At 36.2% G+C, this 21,216-nt stretch overlaps 1 protein-coding gene across 11 annotated transcripts in view; it reads left to right on the forward strand.

Moving 5' to 3' along the window:
• Positions 1-21,216, forward strand: part of CCDC88A (coiled-coil domain containing 88A) — a 152,963-nt gene that overhangs the window by 61,406 nt on the left and 70,341 nt on the right. For all 11 annotated transcript variants that reach the window (XM_037806582.1, XM_037806580.1, XM_037806581.1 and 8 more), the window contains 4 exons: positions 4,213-4,382; positions 14,908-14,989; positions 16,910-17,068; positions 21,008-21,154. In XM_037806582.1, coding sequence (XP_037662510.1) covers positions 4,213-4,382; positions 14,908-14,989; positions 16,910-17,068; positions 21,008-21,154 — 558 coding nt within the window. The remainder of the gene's footprint in view (positions 1-4,212; positions 4,383-14,907; positions 14,990-16,909; positions 17,069-21,007; positions 21,155-21,216) is intronic.

Consider the following 21,216-nt stretch of genomic DNA (forward strand, 5'->3'; position numbering starts at 1 on the left):
TACAAGGGTTTATTCTTTCTAAATTATTACTCAGAAATTAGGAATTTACTTTGTTTTAGTGCTTGAAAGGGTTATCGTATGGGATGCATTTTCAGGTACATTTTAATAACAAAGTTGTTTGAGAAAGACTCACCTAAAAAAGCTCAATTAATGCTAGTGTTGAGTGTTCATAGAGGACACAATATCTTCAGAAAAAAAGAGGCAAAGAATTTAATTCAGTTTAATTATTTTGGGGTACTTTACATCATACTGTTACATATTAGAATCATTTTTACAACTGTGTTAAGTTGTTGTATTGTGAAGATCAATGATGTGTACCTAAAATGCAATGAAATTGTGTGTGCACCTCTAATATTAAAAAAAAAAAAAATGAAAGAATCAGCTGTCCTAATAGTACGCCAATGAGTATTTGGAACTAGAGATAAAATGTCTAGTGACAGCTATATCTCAAAATGATTTTAAAGGAAGATGAATATTCTGGAAAACTCTTGTCATATGACTCAAAAAGTTGCTCTAGATGAATTTTAATAAATATTAAAATTATCTCATGAAATGGGAAAGTTTCTAAATATATTTTGTGTAATGTATTTTTAAATATTTATAAAATATATATAAAATATTTATGTTAACTAAATTTAAATAATAAAGACATTTGGCTATTTGGTGTCTATATCTCTGAAAGTTAGCCAATACTTTCATTTAAATTTTCTCATTGGGCACATGGATTTACTTCATTTTCAGTCATCTGTAGTATCCTTGGACTGAATAAGTAGTGTAGATGGTTAATTGGGTAAGTATGACAACATATGGAAGGTTTTGAAAGCTGAGCAAAGAAATTTGGATCTCATGTAGTAGAAAATGCAGAGCTATTAAAGAATTTTTAGCCAAAAATGAATACAAATGGTGTTTAAGAAAGATTAATATGATAGTGTTAGGCACAGTGGTCTGAAGTTAAGAGATTCAACTAGACTGACAGCTGTTACAGTAATGAAAATGTGGGGTAATAAAGATCTGGGTTCAGAAAGGGAGTGCAAGAGATGTTAGAAGACAAGATTAAAGATAATTGGGACAGTAAGAAAATACACAAATAAAGGTTTATTCCAAGGAGGTGGAATCTGGGCTCTTATGGAGATTGGTGACGCTGGTGACAGAGATAAGTAGGTTGGGATTGGCATACTGGTAGGTGGTTTTGATGAAGTACTACCAATGGACATATGCCACCCTTTAAGGGGTGGCAGTGAAAGAGAAAGAAATAGGAAGGGGTAGTAAAAGGGGAATATAATTTTTTTTCCAAGGTAGAAAACATTTGTGTATCTTTGAAGATGATCTCATGTAGTAGGTAATACAGAGGAAAATGCCAATAGAAAGAGAGAAATTGAAAATGTTAGGTAAGGAATACGTTTTGGGAGCAAGAAATGCACAAAAATGGATGTGTTAATCCGAGGTGGTTTTGTTTCTTTGGAAAGTTGAAGGAGAGATTATTTGTTGAAAGTGTTGATAGTTTGCAGTTGGAGGCCTAAGTAGAAAGGTAAACGTTTAACCAAGTCTTTATGGGGAAATTTACCAGAAAATCAATACAGTTTCAATAAAATGATTGATGGGCAGTGGAAGAGCTTTATTGAAAATGGATGTCAAGATCTGTAGGAGGTCTGGGTAATTTTAAAATTTTTCTCTTCGAGCTTTTTATCACCTTGTAGTAGGAATAGATAAAACTGGTAGTAGTTGGTAAGGAAAATGACATAATTTTAGAGTCAAACTTGAATTTGAATTCTGGCTCTACCTATCATTATTTGTGTGACTTCGGTTAAGTTTTTAATCTGTATGTTCTCTGGTTTCTTCGTATCTATATAGACATAATACCACTATTGCAAATCATAGTATTAAATGAGATTTTGTTAGAAAACCCCTAGCTAGGAGGTCTATAAATATTAGTTCCATTTTCTTTTTCCTAAGGAGTAAGCCATGATCATAGAATGGCATTGCAGTGTTAAATTAAAAGTAAGAGTGACATTGAAAGGGCTAATTGTGGTTCTGGGCTGAGTAGAAGCTCTAGAATAGCCAGGAATAATCTGAGTGAAAAAGGGGAAGAGTTGAGTGTTGAAAGGTTCAGGCATGGATAAAAATATTTTCAATAGGTGTGACAACATGGAAGTAATGATGGTAAAGGGAGCATGGCACAAGAAAGGAATACCTTTACTGGAGAAGCCTGTAATGTATTGAATATGGAGAGGAGGTGGAAGGAATGGGAAGTCCAGTCCCATGGCTTATCAACATACATACCGAAACCTTCCTGCAGACAGGAAGAGAAGACAGACCTTGATACAGGTGCTAAAATATACTCCAAAAATAAACAAATGAGTTCTGGTGGTTAGTTTAAAAGAAAAAAAGAAGTAATGATTCAGAGGGGACAGTAGAAAACTTGGTGATAAAAAGTAGAGAGAAGATGATTTTTTGGTACTGAGGTGGTAACGCTACCCATTTTGTTGGGTGTAGTAGTACATTTGGATTTGCTATAGAAGATCGTTAGTTTGCCTGAGAAGTTTGAAAGAAAAATTGAGAGATAAATTTAGAATAAGAGAATTGTCCAATAAAGAAAAAGGAAAACTAGGAAAATGGAGGAATATGATTGGGTGAAGTACCTTTATATTAAATAGCCCTTAAAATTTGAATGTAGGAAAAGGAGAAAGAGGTTTGTGTCCCATGAAAGATTTCTGGAGAAAGGAATAAAGGAAGGTTTGAAATGGGAAGCAGGTTGGAAGTAGTCTAATGTTGTAGGAAAGAGAGGATAGGTTGTGGAGTCAAGAGACTGGCCTCGAGTATTGGCATTGCTTTCAACAAGATGTGCAATTGTGGACAAATCAATCTTTCTGCAAAATTAAAAACTTGGACTACATCTTAAGGTCCCTGTTGGGTCTGCTGAGGTCCCTGTTTACACTTCTAGAGTAGTACTGTCCAGTACTGCCATGATAGAAAGCTTATATTTCTTTGTTGACCACTGTTGCCACTAGCTATATGTGACTGCTGAGCACTTGAGATGTGACTAGTGTGACTGTTCCAGTTTGCTAAAGCTGCCATTAGCAAAATACCAGAAATAGATTGGCTTTTACAAAGGAGATTTATTAGATTACAGTTCTAAGGCCATTAAAAGTGCCCAAACTAAGGCATCAACAAGAGGATACCTTCACTGAAGAAAGGCCGATGGCATCTGGGGTTCCTCTATCACATGGGTAGGCGCATGGCCGTAGTCTGCTGGGCCTCTCCCAGGATTAGCTTCTGGTCTCCGTTGCTTTCTCCAAAATGTCTCTGGGCTTCTGTCTTAGCTTCTGTCTCTCAACTCCTGTGTGTCCTGGCTTGTTTCTCTGTTTCTCTGTTTCTCTCAGGGCATTTCTCTCTAAGCATCTGGGAGTCCTCTCTTAGCTTCTCCGGGGTGAACTTTGGGCTTCATTTCTTAGCTTAGCATCTCCAAACATCCTTTTGTCTGCATCTCCCATCATCTCCAAGCATCTGGGTCTGTGTTGGCTCTTAGCTTCTCCCAGGGCCAAACTCTGGATTACATATCTTAGCTTTTCTCCAAAATGACTCTCTCAGCTTCTCTGAGCTCCTTCTCTCTGTGAGCTCTCTTAAAAGTACTCTGGTAAACTAATCAAGACCCACCTGAATGGGCAGGTTCACACCTCCATGGAAATAATATAATCAGAGGTCTCACCCACAGTTGGGTGGGTCATATCTCCATGGAAACGTTCAGTCAAAAGGTCCCACCCCACAAGATTGGGTTAAAAGATCGTGGCGCTTCTGGGGTATATAACAACTTCAAACCGGCACAGTGACTAAGGAACTGATTTTTTTAACTTTTTAAAATTTTAATTAAATAGCCACTTCTGCTAATGGCTCCCCCACAGCACAGTAGCACAACTAACGGCTCCCATGGACAACACAGTTCTAAACAAACCGCTCTTCTGATATAAGTAAACTAAGATTAATTTCTTTTCTTTGACAACAAGTGTTATCTACTAAATAGCTCATCCATGAACTGTTAAATGAAACTTTTAAAAATGACAGCTAAATATGGTTTTTTAACTGTTAAGTTGTTTTAACCAATAAATTGTTTTTGGTATTGTAGAATAGTACTTGATCTAGTGACTAATGTTGCTCTGTTTAGTTCTCTGGTACATAGAATACTAAAAGTGATTCTGTGTTTCTTTAATTCCTTAGACTATCGTAGAACTCTCTGAAGAACGGGATGGTCTTCAATTTCTACCCCATGCGTCTTCTGCCCAGTCACCCTGTGGTTCTCCAGGCATGAAGCGAACAGAAAGTCGACAACATCTGTCAGTAGAACTGGCAGATGCTAAGGCCAGGATAAGAAGGCTTAGACAGGAACTGTAAGTTGCTGATTTTCAAGACTCATTGAATTTATATGGTCACAAAGGTAACCATATAAACAAATTTTAGATGTATGAAGTATAGATCAGTGGTTCTCTATTGCTGGACTAGGTCAAAACTTTCACAGTATCTGTCAAAATTATAAAAATAAGACTGGCATAAGGTTTACCAAATGCTAAATCTTTTCAGTTTAAAGGATGCCATTTATTCTGGATTTATTGTCCTTCCTATTTTTCAAGTGTTAAAATGTCCTATATTTTATAAAATAGTGTCCTTTTTTGGCAAATTGAGGTCTCTTTTTTATTTTTTTACATTCCTTGAAATGCAAAATTCTGGCAAACACTGATACAGATCAATAAGCTTAGCTCTTTTAAAATTAATGTTTTGATGTTACTGAAAAAAAATTAACTCTGGATATGTATCTTCTGCTTTGAAAAATTGAAATGCCGAGTAATTACTTAGTAAAGGTAAATATTCATGTTTGGTTGGTATGATGAAATTATGTTTATTTAACTTTCAAAAGTTTATTACAGAAAAGTCAGTATAAATGTCACATAGGCATTCCTTGGTGAACCATATGTATAAATATGACCAATTTCTACTGGAGATTTTTTATTTTGCACTTAAAAAAGAACAAAGGGTTCCACCCCCCGAATTTGAGCTTCAGAGTGCAGATTTTAAACTTAAAACCACAATATAGGTATTACATTTATTTAGTGATTATTTAAAGCAGTTTAAGAAAGTGATTGAATCTACACGATAGAGAAAACGTCAGTCTATAAGAGAATCGGAAAACAGAAATACACAGCTTTCACTTGTAGATGTCTGCATTATTATGTATCTATTGAAGTGAACACGCCCAGGATATTCTATAAACAGCTGCACCAGGAAAATTAGGGAAGAGATTGCTGTTATTAGTTTGACTGGCAGTTAATGGATAGCCTAAACAGTGAACACTAGTTCGTTCCATATAATTTAGCACAATCTTCTCCAGTCTTTAGATAAAGTGTGCAATTAGAACCACAGTGATGGCTGTGAATTCATTTAACATTTGCACTGTATTAAAATGGAATTTTTAAATAAAATTTACTTGGGCTACGGACTGTATTAAAATTCCAAGTAACTTAGAGAGATTGATAAAATTTGGCCCCATGTATGCTGATTAGAAAGTGTAAATGGATATATTTAATGAGGAAATAATATGCCAGATGTGGGACGTATTCCCAGTAAGTAGCATTTCATCAAATACTACCATATATCTTTGTTGTTCTTAGAAAGTGTATTCCTTTATGGATTTCTTCCATTAACACTTGTTTTAAGCTCTTTCTGTTGGGACACATCTTTACTAAAGTATCTGAATTGTAGAAATCATAGTGGACAAATAGTCCAGATTGCCTGTTACCCTGTGGAAGCTACGATAAATAATTGTAATGAAAGCGTTGCAAACTAACCAATAGCCTACTCATTTATGGGTGGTACATCATAATATAATTGCTTTTGATATGTAAAATCAAAAGTGTAATTTGCAATTTGGATGGTAGAAGAAGGAATTCCTTATAAATTTCATTTTTTGCAGTAGTTAGCAATATCAAAGACTGTTAATAATTCTCTACCTCCATGGATCCCATAGTTTGAAAGACTTTTTCTCTCATATACGCTATTAACTACTGATTCTTTTTAAAAAAATAAATAAGAGCTTTGTTGAGCTGTAATTCATATAACATAATATTCATTCTTTTGATGTTCACCATTTAGCGATTTTTATTATATTCCCAGTTTTGGAGCCATCACCAACCCCACTAGCTGTTTTCAGTACAATTTCATCCCCTCAAGAAGAAACCCCATACCTATTAGTAATTACTCCTCATTCTCCCTGCCACTAGTTTCTGACAACCACTAATCTACTTTCTGTTTTATGGATTTGCCTATCTGGACATTTCATATAAATGGAATCATACAATATGTGGCCTTTTATGACTGACTTCTTTCACTTAGCATAATGTCTTCATGGTTCATCCTTGTTGTAGCATGTGTCAGTAATTTTTTGTATGACTGAATAATATTCTGTTATATTTTGATTATCCATTCATTAATTGATAGACATTTGGTTTGTTTCCACTTTTGGGCTCTTATGAATAATGTTGCTATTCATATACAGGTTTTATGTGGAGACAGGTTTTCAGTTCTCTTAGGTATATACCCAGGAGTGGAATTGCTGGCTCAAATAGTAACTCTATTTTTACCTTTTGAGGAACTGCCAAACTGTTTTCCAAAGTAGATGCACTGTTTCACATTTCCACTAGCAATCCACAGGGGTTCCTATTTCTCTGCTTTCTTGTGAACACTTGTTACTCTCCATCTTTTTTTATTATAGCCATCCTGGTGCTTGTAAATTGGTACCTTGTGGTTTTGATTTGCATTTCCCTGGTGACTAATGATGTTGAACATCTTTTCATATGCTTGTTGGCCATTCATATGTCTTTAGAGACATGTCTGTTCAGCAACTCTGCCTAGTTTTCAGCTGGGTTGTCTTTTTATTACTGAGTTGGGAAGAGAAAGTTTTAAAGAAATAAGTGAAATTAGTACTATAATAGAAGTCATATAGTTGTGCTTTCATAACCACAATCAAACTTTGAACATTTTAATTACTCCAAAAAATAAAATTAAAATAAAAAAAATCCAAAACATCCCATTCGCTTCCTCCCCCCATTGTTCATTTACTTTTTTTAATACAGTTTAATTGAGATATATTCAAACACCCTACAGTCATCCACAGTGTCTGATCAGTTATTCACAGCACCATCATATAATTGTGCATTCATCACCAGAATCAATTTTTGAACCTTTTCCTTACTCCAAAATAAAAATAAAAGTAAAAAAGAATGTCTAAATCTTTCCATCCCCTTCATTCCACTTTATTCTTCATCTAATTTTTGTCCCCATTTTTCCACTCGTCTGTTCATACACTGGATAAAGGGAGTGTGAGCCACAAGGTTTTCAGTCACACAGTCAGACTATGCAAGCTACATAGTTTTACAGTCGTCTTTAAGAATCAAAGTCACTGCGTTGCAGTTTGACAGCTTCAGGTATTTCCCTCTAGCCATTCCAACACATTAAAAACTAAAAGGTGATAATCTGTATAGTGCATAAGAATACCCTCCAGAGTGACCTCTCAACTCCATTTGAAATCTCTCAGCCACTGGAACTTCATTTTGTTTCATCTCTCTTCCCCCTTTTGGTCAAGAAGATCCTCAGAATCCCACAGTGCTGGGTCCAGGCTTCTTTCCAGGAGTCATTTCCCATGTTGCTAGGGGGATTTAAATCCCTTTATGTCAAGTCCCACATACAGGGGAGGATAGTGAGTTCACCTGCCTAGTGGGCTTAGGGGGCGGCCACATCTGAGCAACAAAAAGGCTCTCTGGGTGGGGAACTCCTAGGCACAATTATAAGTGGGCTTAGCCTCTCCCTTGCAGCAGCTAGCCTCACAAGAGAAAGCCTAGTGGCTGACTCTTAATAGATATTTGATAAATAGTGATTGAAAAATAAATAATTTTGATGGCAGTGTGACGAGATGGAGCGAAGGATAGTCAGGGAAGAAATAGTGTGGACCTGATCGAAACCTATAACAATGAGAATAGAGAGAAAGTGTGGGTGGGGTGGGGTGGGGTCTTTGGTGTAATTCCTAGCATCCTATAGTCAGTGTCTTTGTGGGCAGTCATGCCATTCATTCAGAGAATATAGGGAAGAAGAATAAAATGAGATAAAAGCCAGACTAGTTTCTGACGTATTTAGGAACATCTAGGTGGGGATGATCATTGGGTTGTTGACTGTCTGGTCTAAGTTGCAGAATAGAGATTTGGGGTCACTAAAATGCATATGCAGGATAATAGGCAGCATACAAATAGTAGCTGAAATTTTGAGAGTGCGTAAGATTGCCCAAGAAGAGTATGAAGAATGAGAAGGATATAATCTGAAGAACACAAACATTAAAAAGATGTTTTTAATGCAATTTTATTGGTACATATTCATATACCATATAATCCATCTAAAATATACAATCAGTGGCTCATAGTATCATCACATAGTTGTGCAGTCATCACCAGTCAATTTTAGAATATTTTCATTACTCCAGAAAAAAAAGAAATAAAAATAAGAAAACCCAAAATATCCCATATCCCTTATCCCCCCCATTATTTTTTTACAGTCATCCCTCCCCCATTATAGTTTTTTTTTTTAATTTTATTTTGAAATAAATTCTAAGTTATAGGAACAGTTGTAAAAACAGTACAAACCCCATACACAGAACTCCAGCATTCCCTGACCTCCCTCCCCCAATACCCCGATCCACTAAATTTAACATGTTGTCACACTGCTATTTCTTTCCCTCCCTCTCTTCCTATCTATCATCCATCATCTATTGCTCTGTCTTGTGAACATTTGAGAGCTAGCTGCACACATCCTAGAACAAACACTATAATTCACATATACAATTCCCACGAACAAGAACATTCTTTTATGCAATCCCATTACGTGCAGCTGAGAAGTACAAGAGATTCAACAATGATACAAAAGGAAAATGATATTTCCTTTTCCTTATGTCTCACCTATGTCCCTTTGAGCCTCCTGTCCTCCATCCTCAGATCCCATCCAGGGTCATCCTTGGCATTCAATTGTCATCTATTTACACTGTCTTTTTTTTTTTTTTTCTCAATTGTGGAAACATACATACAGCCTAAATCTTCCCATTCCATCCCCTCCCTAGCATTCCATTAGTGAGATTAATCACATTTAGAATGTTTTAATGCTATCACCTTCCCACCATCCATTACCAGAAATTTCCCTTCACCTCAAACAGCAACCCTACACTCCTTTCTTAACTCCCCATTGCCCTTTCCCCCATTGCTCTTAACCCATACTCTTCTTTTCATCTCTATGGTCATATTCTCTGATAATTTCTTTGTGTTTACTGTGGGGCTTAAATTAAACTCTTAAATCCATAACAATGTTGTTTTTCTTTGATACCAACTTAATTTCAATAGAGCACATAAATTATGTTCCTATACTCCTCCATTCCCCCAACTTTATATAGTTTTTGTCAAAAATTATATATTTTACATTGAGTTCAAAACCACTGATTTGCATTAGAGTTTGTGTATTTTGTATCATGTAGGAGGTAAATAGTGGAGTTACAATTCAAAAATTATTGACTTCTATTTGTATTCCATTGTGGTCAGAGATTGTGCTTTGAATATGTTGAATTATTTTGTTTGTTTGTTTTAATTTATTGAGGCTTGTTTTATGTCCCAGCATATGGTCCATTCTGGAGAAAGATCCTTGATCACGAGAGAAAAATGAGTGTCCTGGTGATTTGGGATGTAAGGTTCTATATATGTCTGTTAAAATTCTCTATATCTCTTTCTCCTTTCTTTGTTTCTCTGTCGGTAAGGCTCCCTTTACTATCTGAAGTAGGGCAGGTCTTTCATTGGCAAACTCTCTTAGCATTTGTTTGTCTGTGAAAATTTTAAGCTCTCCCTGAAATTTGAAGGAGAGTTTTGCTGAATAAAGGATTCTTGATTGGAAAGTTTTCTCTCTCAGAGCTTTAACTATGTCTTGTCACTGCTTCCTCGCCTCCATGGTGGCCGTTGAGTAGTCACAACTTAGTCTTACGTTGTTTCCTTTGTGGTGAATTGCTTTTCTCTTGCTGCGTTCAGAACTTGCTCCTTCTCTTCAGTATTTGACAGTCTGACCAGAATATGCCTGGGAGTGGGTTTATTTGGATTTATTCTATTTGGAGTTCACTGGGCATTTATGGTTTGTGTATTTATATTGTGTAGAAGGTTTGGGAAGTTTTCCCCAACAATTTCTTTGAATACTCTCTCTAGACCTTTACCCTTCTCTTCCCCTTCTGGGACACCAATGAGTTTTAAATTTGGACGGTTTATTTTATCTATTGTATCCCTGAGATCCATTTTGATTTTTTCGATTTTTTTCTCCATTCTGTCTTTTGTTCTTTCATTGTCTGTTCTGTGGACCTCTAGGACACTGAGTCATTGTTCAACTTTCTCTAATCTTTATTATGAGTATCCAGAGTCTTTTTAATTTGGCCAACAATTTCTTTTATTTCCATAAGATCTTCTATTTTTTTATTTAATCTTGCAATTTCTTCTTTGTGCTCTTCTAGGGTCTTATTGATGTCCTTTTTATCCTGTTCCATGGTCTTCTTCATGTCTTTTATATCCTGTGCCATGTTTTCGTTCCTTGATTGTGATTGTTTGATTAATTGTGCCAAGTACTGTGTCTCTTCCGGTATTTTGAATTGGGTGTTTGGGATTGGGTTCTCCATATCATCTGGTTTTATCATACGCATTAAGATTTTCTGTTGTTTTTGGCCTCTTGGCATTTGCTTTGCTTCATAGGGTTCTTTCAAGGTATATAAAAAAAAAAATACAAATCTAATTTTTCAGAAATACAAGTTGGTGGCATACACTATCTCCAACTAACCAGCAGATGGCGTCTCCGAGTCATCTATACCCCTCAAGTCAGTTCTCCCCAACTCTGTCTCTGTGGTGTGTGGGGAAATGATTTTTTGGGGTTCAGTTGGTGAACTCAGTTTAGTTTTGTTCTTGGAGCTGTCTGCCCTGAACGTGGTGCCTGTGTCTGGGTGGTCAGGGAGGCATGGCTGCTTTAATATTCAAACCTCCCGGGTATTCCCAGAGATTCAATGCTGTTGCAAGACTCTAAGCCTTCATTTCAGTTTTGCCCCAGATTTTCTCTTCACTGACCCACAAATTACCAGCATTGATGTAGCATCCCTGGGTTTTCCAAGCGGGCCGCCCTTCTCAGCTGTGATCTTCCAGGACCTCTGCTGAGGGAAGGCTGTGCTATGTCACTAGTGCGCGTCCTCCCTCAAGGGAATCCCCGGGCCTCTGGGCAGTGCAGGGGCTCTCTTTGCCTGATGCAAGATTAGCCTGTAATTCTTGACTGGTGTAAGTTCTGAATGAACGGCAGGTAGTAGAACTGGGCCCCACCCCTTTCCTCTTAGAGTAGATAGATGCCCTATGGGGAGTTCATTAGCATTTCAATCGTCTCTCTCTGCTGGTGCCACACCCCTGTCTGGGTCACAGAACTGGGAACTGAAAATGGCAGAGGCTTTCTCCACTGAGTCGAAAAAGAAAAAGAGCTAGTCCGAGGCAACCCTCCGGCTCTCCAAGGTCAGTCGTCACCCAAAGCCTCTGTCTACTTGTTGGGGATTCGTACCTCGTAGTGAGCAGTTCACACTCGCTAATTAAAACCTCAGTTGGAACTCAGCTGAGCTATATTCGCTTGCTGGGAGAAAGCTTCTCTCTGGCACCACAAGGCTTTGTAGCTAGGGCTGTGGGGGAGGGGTCTCCCAGTTGGGATCTGCAGTTCTTACTTACAGATTTTATGCTGCGATCTTGGGCATTCTTCCCAATTCAGGTTGGTGTATGATGAGTGGACGCTCACGTCTGTCCCCCTGCAGTTATTCCGGATTATTTACTAGTTGTTTCTGGTTTTTTTAGTTGTTCCAGGGGGACTACTTAGTGTCTGCTCCTCTCTATGCCGCCATTTTAGATCCGTCTCCTCCCCCATTATGTTTTTTAACAGTTTTATTCACACCATGCAATCCATCCTAAGTGTACAATCAATGGCCCTTGGTATAGTCACATAGTTATGCATTCCCCACTACAGTTAATATGAGAACATTCTCGTTTCTTCCAAAGGAAAAAAAATCCCATACCCTTATATCCCCCTATTACTGACATTTAGCTTTGGTATAATACCTTTGTTACAATTAATGCAAGAATATTACAATGTTACTGTTAACTATAGATCTTAGTTTACATTAATTGTATTTTTTTCCCATATACCACCCTATTATTTACACTTCGTAATAGTGACATACATTTGTTCTAGTTCATGTAAGAACTTTCTTATATTTATACAGTTAATCACCATCATTGTCTACTCTAGGTTTCTCTAAGTTATATAGTCCCAGTAGTTTTTGTCCTTTAGCTTTCCTTCTGGTGACATGTAAAAACTCTAGCCTTCCTCTTTCAACCATACTCATACTCAGCTTTGTTAATTTCACTTACAGCATTGTGCTACCATCACACAGTATTGTGCTATCCATTTCTGGATTATCCATTTATAATCAACTTTATTAAGCTCTCTATTTTAACTCTCAGAGTTTGCTCATTGTACTTAGTTCATATTAGATTGCTCAAGAAGAGCATGAAGAATGAGAAGGATATAATCTGAAGAGCACAAACATTAAAAAGGTGTTTTTTAAATGCAATTTTATTGATACATATTTGCATACAATATAATCCGTCCAAAATATACAATCCTTGGCTCATAGTATCATCACATAGTTGTGCAGTCATTACCAGTCAATTTTAGAACTTTTTCATTACTCCAAAAGAGAAAAATAAAAAACAAAACCCAAAACATTCCATACCCCATATCCCTTGTACATAACATGTTGCTTTTCTCTTTGTAGCTTTCAGAACTCTCTCCTTGTCCTTGGTATTTAACAGTTTGTCTACTATGTTTCTGGGCATTGTTCTCTTGGAGTTTATCCTATTTATGGTTCATTGGGTTTCTTGAATGTATATATTCATGTCTTTCTTAAATTTGGGAAGTTTGCTGCAATTTTTACATTGACTATTCCTTCTGTCCATTTTTCTCTTTCTTCTTCTGGGACTCCCATGATACCTATATTGATAAACTTGGTGGTGTCCCACAGATCTCTTAGGCTCTGTTCACCGTTTTCATTCTTTATTTTTTGTTCTGCTCTTCAGCCTGAATCAAATTGATTTGTCTTAGAGTTTACTAACTCTTTCTTCTGCCAGCTCTAATCTGCTGTTAAAACCCTCTACAGAATTTTTATTTTAGTCATTGTACCATTCAATTCTAGTATTTTTGTTTGGTTTCTTTTTACATTTTCTAGTCTATATTGAAGTAATGATATTATTCATTCATCATTTTCCTGATACCTTTAGTTCTCTATTTAAGATCACTTTTTAAAAGTCTTTTTAATGTTTGTCTAGTCTGGTGTTCTTTGTTGATGGTTTCTGAAGTTTTGTCTTGTTATTTGTTACCTTGTTATGTGTTACCTTGTTATGTGTTACCTTTGTTATTTAGCCCCTGGACCTGTCTGTTCCTTAAGTTTGTGTCCAGCTAGTGATATAACAGAGATTCCCTTGAGTGCCATGAGCTAATAAAAACAAGCAAACCAACAGCGTGTTTTCTCCGATGGCTGGTGCTCTTCTTCAGAGTTTAGCTCTTATATTAAGAAAATCATTCCAAGGCACAAGTGGAGGTCCTCTCCTCCTTTTTTGAGTCTGCATCTTGTCCTGGCCTCCTGCTCACTTGTGGCCTTAGGAATACCCCTATTTATAGGAATCCATATGTCCCCTTTACTCCCTATGAAATAGACTTTCCCCCTCTCTGAGGTGCTCTGTTGTATGTCTTAAAAGTGGTAATCCTTTGCCCCATGCCACTTTGACTTAATTGTTTCTAAGCTGTTCTGCATGAAGGGCAAGATCTTGGAGTGTGTGCCAGGGATACGTGTCCTTGTTCAGTCTTTGAAGCTGCTACCTGATAGATTGGCAGTGACCTATTTATTGGTAAAGAAACTCATTATACATGGTTTTATGTATAATGAGTTTATTTACCAAAACATTATTCATTACAGGGAAAATGGAATTAAATAAGTAAATTGTGGCTCTTCTAAGAAAGGGAATATTTCTCCATCATTAAAAATTATGATTTTGAAGAAAATTTAAGATCATGAGGAGATGTGCACAACAGATTATTTTATAGAAAGTACATTTGATTTTTAAGACTAAAGAATGGAAAGTATAAAAGTAGAGATAGTGGGTGATGACCTTACTTTTATGATGCTTCTTTTAAGGGGAAATAGAGGGTGGGAGTTAGAAATAAAGCAAAGTAAAGAGAAAAAAAAAACAGTACTAGAAGAAATTTGAGGATGTTTATAGGAAGAGACCAATAGAGAAAAGAAAGACTTCAGATTTATGTATAGTCTTCTGGTAGGTAGTAAGGGTGTAATTTCCTTTAAGCCACTGTAAATGTCGAAAATTGTTTGCAGACCCTTATAAGTCTCAGATCCCAGATAGTATTGCCTTGAATAAAAACTCTTCGTCTTAATTGTCTAAGAGAGAGAGAAAGAGAAAGAGTTTGAGGGGAGAGGGAAATTGGAGAGACAGAAAGATGTTATGAATTATGAAGATATTAGGTATTGAGCTTAGCCTTTCTAGAAAATTAGGAGGGAGTTTGAGTGATGACATCAAGTCATTTAAATTCCTAGTATCCATTTCTTTATGTTTCCCCTTGGGTTGGGGTTATGGCTAATACTATGTTCAACTAGATATTTAGTAATGATAATACGTTTTATTGATACAATGATTTATGATCGTTAATACAGATGATCATTCAAAAGTAGTAAGCTTATTCTTCAATAAATATATTTTTACTTTTAAGGGAAGAAAAGACTGAACAGTTGTTGGACTGTAAACAAGAACTTGAGCAAGTGGAAATAGAACTAAAAAGACTGCAACAAGAGGTTTGTACCTGGAACCTTTGTTGTATAGGACCACCCAAGTAATTGGAACTTGATTTTTCTCTGCATTATTTGTGACCGTCACCTTAATGCTTTATACAACAAATGAAATTACTGAGGATTAAAGAGATCAGATTAATTTTTCAGTGTGTCTTCAAAAATGACAAAACTAGAAATCAGAGTCTTTGGATTCCTCTTTCTTCTGTATCAGTGCTATTGAAAATTCAGAGGAGCCTCTTAGGACTGGTATAATTACAAATTTCTCTTTTTAATGTATATGACTACTGTGGCTTTAGAAATTGGAATGCCTGTCCCATAAACTGTGCTGCTTATATGTATCTCCTTGGGTCTGGGTCTCTGTGTTCTCTGATGGTGCTTTATCTTAGTTTATACATGACATAAAGTGTTTCTAATTTTTTATTCTTTTCCTATTAAATAAGATCAAAACTTTTTACTTTTTAAAAATAATTGTTTATTTTTATATTACCAAAGCTTGTGTTTTTTCAACTTGGCAAAAATTGTTTAAAAGTTCCCTTCTTCTAGTCACTCTGTAATGTTTTGTTTTCTTTTGGGATAGGGCATGACCTATCCTTTAACCCATAAATGTAAAGATTGGAGTAAGGCTAGATAAATGTTTCTTCTCCTTACTTCCCCTAACCTGCCTTTTTTTTTCTTTTTATTAGAGAAGTTATGGGCATATAGAACAATCATGCATTTTTAAATGCAGGGAATATACTTCTAAGATCATAAACTAGGACCTTCCTAAATGTGTGAGACTGGGAATCATAATCTTCATTTCTCAATATGCTGTGTGGCTGCTTTTCCACTCTTTGATAGAAGTTTTACTGTGTGTTCCTTGTAAACAATGGTTTTCAAACAATTGGGGCTGAAGACTCCTTTCCAGCTAATTGAGCATTGCTCATGTGGATTATGTCTACAAGTATTGATTATAACGGAAATTAAAAGTAGGAATTTTAACAAATATTTATTCATTTAAAAATAATACTCAACCCATTCCATATTAAAATAAATAACACCTAAATCAAATAACTTATTTTACAAAACAAAAAAGTTAGAAAAGTGGTACTGTTTTACATTTTTTGCAAATATCTTTAATGTCTGATTTAGTGAGAGACAAACTAGAGTTTTATATCTGTTTTCTGCATTTAGTCTGTTATGATATCACATGCCATGCAATCTCTGGAAAACTCCATTGCATACCCATGAAAGAATGAGAGTGAAAAAGACAAACAGTGTCTCTTAATATTATGAAGATAGTTTTGACCTTGTGAATTCCCTGCAAAGATAATCAGGGACCTTCACGAGTCCCTGGACCACACTTTGAGAATCACTGTTCTAAAGGATAACAAGAAGGCTTAAAAGTTTGGATTTTACTTTTTGCAAAAATGGGATTAAGACATGCCCTGATTATTTTACCTCAAAACATTAAAAAATTTGCAGCAAGATTTTGGTATGTTATAACATATATGAATAGAAACATTATTTTTCTAAAGTAACTGATGAATACTTTAGTAATACCTGCCTCCTCTGTATTTTTATTGTCCTATATTTTAAAGTTAACTTTTTAGCTTTAAATTAATTGTAAGTGCACAGGTTAGCATATCTTGAATATTCTTTACATTCCTGATAGAGCATATTAAATAGCAATGTATGTGTAATTGTATATGTGCATTTTTTAAAATGCTTTCTATTCTTGGTAAAAAAAAAAAAAAAAAGCTCTGTATTTCCCCATTTTTAAAAACAGCTTCATTGATTTATAATTTTCTATCATAAAATTCACTGTTTTAAAGTGTATGAGCAATTGATTTTTTTAGTAAATTTATCAAATGGTGCAACCAAGGAATATCAATTTGAAAATATAAAATAATATAGTATTAACTTTTTATTTGTATTTATATTTAGAATATGAATTTGCTTTCGGATGCTCGTTCTGCCAGAATGTACCGAGATGAATTAGATGCCCTTCGAGAGAAGGCAATCAGAGTTGATAAGCTTGAAAGTGAAGTCAGTAGATATAAAGAGAGGCTACATGATATTGAATTTTATAAGGCAAGAGTTGAGGTATGTTGCATAATTTAAAGCAGTCAAGGTATTTTTCCTTTAAAAGTGTTATTTTAAAAATACATTTAAAGTGCACTTAATAAACAGAAGAAGCTCCTAATGTTTTTGAGCAACCTCCAGGTGTTTACTTAATGATAGATAAGCATATTGCTTAGTTAGGCTTCTGCAAAGAGCTTTTTTTTTTACATTAATTGCATTAAATTCTTTGGGGCTTTTCTTTCATTCCTTTAACTTTTGAAGTCCTTCCCTTGTGGTCACAATGGTGTTAATTCTAGTAATCCAAAACCTGTTCTCAGAGTTGAAAGCAAACAATATTTCTGAGTCCTGCTTACTGCGTATATACTAAATTAGCATCAGTGAAGGCTATACGTATGTAAACAAATGAGAAAATTTTTTCCTAATTGTTGGTTGCAGGTCACTATTTTATAGACTTGAGTTTGACAGCAAGAATTTGATAATCCTTGCATCCCCTTTTCCTTTCTCAGTTAATTTTCTCATTCTTTGTAAATCGAGGAGATTCTGGTCAAATTCAGTATTGGGATGAAAAAGGAGGGAGTTATGCAGTACCAAGAAATGAGAATATTAAAAGAGAAAGTAGTTAGAACATTTTATGCTGAAGGTTACTGGAAAATAGGACCAATAAACTGTAAAGGTAAAGTATATATAAATTCTTTGCCACTTACATAGATGTGTATGTGTGGTGCTGTTAAGGAATCCTCATAGATACCACTGTTCTAATATAATTTCTCTTGACTTTTGTTATAAACCTCAGGCATACAACTTAGCAAGATAGGTTTGCGCACACATATCTTCAAAACATATCTAGGAATTTAAACTATGTTCTCAAGATGTTTATGTTAAATATTTATTGATAGAGGCTTTGTTTATGATTTATACAAATTCTAGTTCAATTCTTAATATTTTACTGCAAAAAAAGAGAAAATAACAAAAAAACAAAACCCTTCACTTTCTTTGTTATGCCATAGGTAGGGAGAAGTATTTAAATTTATTCCAGTCAGTAAATTAAACCCTGATTTTATAGAGAGTTTTTATTGGGGAGTTTAATCCATTTACGTTTAGTGTTATCACTGTAAAGGCAGTACTTCCTACTACCATTTTGTTTTTTGGAATTTATATGTCATATCTTATTTTTTCCTCTCCTTTTACCTTTCCTGATAATCTTCATTTCTGCACTCTTCTCCAACTCTCTCTCTCCTGTCTTTTCCTATCAGCCTGTAGCACTCCCTTTAGTATTTCTTGTAGTGCCGGTCTCTTATTCACAAACTCTCTCAGTGTCTGTTTGTCTGAAAATGTTTTAATCTCTCCCTCATTTTTGAAGGAAAGTTTTGCTGGATATAGAATTCTTGGTTGGCAGTTTTTCTCTTTCAGTATCTTAAATATATCATCCCACTGTCTTCTTGCCTCCATGGTTTCTGCAGAGAAATCTGTACATAGTTTTATTGACCTTCCCTTGTATGTGATGGATCGCTTTTCTCTTGCTGCTTTCAGAATCGTCTCTTTGTCTTTGACATTGGACAATCTGACCAGTAAGTGTCTTGGAGTAGGTCTATTGGGATCTATTCTATTTTGGGTACGTTGTACTTCTTGAATTTCTAATTTTCTGTCTTTTACAAGAGTTGGGAAATTTTCAGTGAATATGTCTTCTATTACTCTTTCTGCCCCCTTTCCCCTCTCTTCTCCTTCTGGGATACCCATAACACGTATATTTGTGCGTTTCATGTTGTCACTCAGCTCCCTAAGACCCTGCTCATATTTTTCCATTTTTTTCACTGTCTGTTCTTTTGTGTGTATGAATTCGAATGACCTGTCTTCCAGTTCACTGATCCTTTCTTCTACCTGTTCAGATCTACTGTTGTATCCCTCCATTGTGTTTTTCATCTCCTCCATTGTGGATTTCATTCCCATGAGTTCTGCCATTTGTTTTTTTAAGTTTATGAATTCTTCTTTATGGTCATCCAGTGTCTTCTTTATATCCTTCAGCTCTTTTGCTATATCTTCCTTCATTTCATAGAATTTATTTAGCATTAGTTGCCTCCAATCCTGTATCTCAGTTGAGCTATTAGTTTGTTCCTTTGGCTGGTCCATGTTTTCGTGTTTCCGGGTATGGCTTGTTATCTTAAGTTGTCTAGGCATCTGATTTTCTTGATTAGTTTATTTTGGAGCTTGTTTTCTATCTTTTACCTAGTGGTTTTCTTGTTGGTTGACTTTGTTCTCTGGCCTCTGTTATTCAGTTCAACTTATTCTAGACCTCTAACTTAGGTTTTATTTAGTTGATCAGAATTTTTCCCCTCTTGTTTTTTCTGTTTCTTGCTCTGCCTCTATGTAACCTTTTTGTGAGTGGGTCTCCCCAGATATGGTCGACCCTAGTCAGATTTTCCCAGTCTAGTGAGGCCCAGGTCTCACTGGGAGGGTATGGAGTTTTCCTGAGAATGAGACCCTCCTATGAGGCCTTTAGAATTGGTGCTTTTCCTCTCCTGTCCAGCAGGTGGCGCTGGCCAGCCCGCAGCTCCCCCACCAGTGTAAAGAGGTATGGAGACTTTAGTTCTCCTGGTGACTCTCATCCTGTCGGGGACGTGGCTGACTGAAGCCAGAATCTGAATTCCAGCCCCTGGGGTCTGAGTTCCCAAAAGGAGGACTGCCAGTTGAATTGGACCTCCCTCCACTCTCCCAATCCTCAGAACTCCAGTTGTTCTCAGGGGCACTATTCCCTCCTCTCCTCTCCTCTTTGGGGCCTCTCCAGATAGATTCCTTGGTCAGCCTGAGTTGCCAATTAAAGATGGGTGGAGACCTTCAGTAGTGAATACGGAACTCAGAGACACTGTGGGTACTCTGTCTCCCCCAAGCCCAGCCTAGTCCCTCAGCCTGGGCTTTCTGATAGAAAATAACCACATATATTACTTTTAGATTAAAAAAAAAATAGAAGAGAGAAACAAGAAAAAGAAAAAAGAAAAAAAAAAGTCTCTTTTAAAAGTCTTTCCCCAGCCTGGAAGTTTTGTCAGTGTCAGAATAGAGCATTTAAAGATATGCTTTGGGCTATCGTCTGATAATTACTCTCAAGGGCTTCAGTTCCACCCCTGCCAGGGGCTATTGAAATGCAAAAAGATAAGGGATCAGTGAGAAGCCAGAAGGGACAAAATGTAGGGAAAAAAAAAATGGCTTTTTTGGAGTCTGGGAATGGGTGCCCACTTTTACGTGCCCCCACTTCTCGGAGCCCAGCCCTTCTTTAGCACCCCAGCCCCCAAAATTAGTTAATTAATTTGTTAATTAATTCTGCAGTTGAGGCTGGGTTGAGCCTCCCTTCTTGCCCTCAGCAGATTGCTGTTTTTTGGTTGTTTTTTTTTCCCCCTTTTCAGGGAGCTGGCAGCAAGACAGTCTGTGAGGTCTGGGTGGGGAGGGGCACCAGACCCCTGGTCCAGGGAACTTACAATGTTCGCTGCGATCTCCGCTTTTCCTCCAATTCCAAACTTGCGTCCGATTTGTGACTGGTTACTGGAGACCCCAAAAACACTTTCATATAGTTCTTGGGTAATTGCCAGCTGCTCTAGGGGAGAGATAAAATTCTGCTCCTCACCACTCCGCCATCTTGCCCCGCCCCTTATTATAGAGAGTTTTGTCTAACAATCCTTGTGACTAAGATAAGATACACACCAATAATTTCATGTGAAATTATTGTAGTATTGCTCATCCTGATATAAGTACTGAGTATTTTGTTTGCACAATAACTAAATTCTTGGGGGGAAATGAAGCCAAGGAAACATTTACTATATTTCTATTACTCAGTAGCTTTACTTTTGGAAAGCACCATTGATAGATAGCTAAATGTTTTCTTTTATGAGAAAGAATTTTTATGTTTGTAATCTTCATTAAATTAACAGATAACCCATTTGTAATAAATAAGCCTATTTGAAATGTTTATAGGAATTAAAAGAAGACAATCAAGTTTTATTAGAAACAAAAACCATGTTGGAAGACCAACTAGAGGGAACTCGAGCTCGTTCTGATAAATTACATGAATTAGAAAAAGAGAATTTACAACTAAAGGCTAAATTGCATGATATGGAAATGGTAAGTATTACTAAGTAGTTAAATTGTATGGCCTATAAAGAAAAATTCTAAGATTCAGTTGC

Source organism: Choloepus didactylus, chromosome 17 (assembly GCF_015220235.1).
Source record: "Choloepus didactylus isolate mChoDid1 chromosome 17, mChoDid1.pri, whole genome shotgun sequence".
Classification (NCBI taxonomy): Eukaryota; Metazoa; Chordata; class Mammalia; order Pilosa; family Megalonychidae; genus Choloepus; species Choloepus didactylus.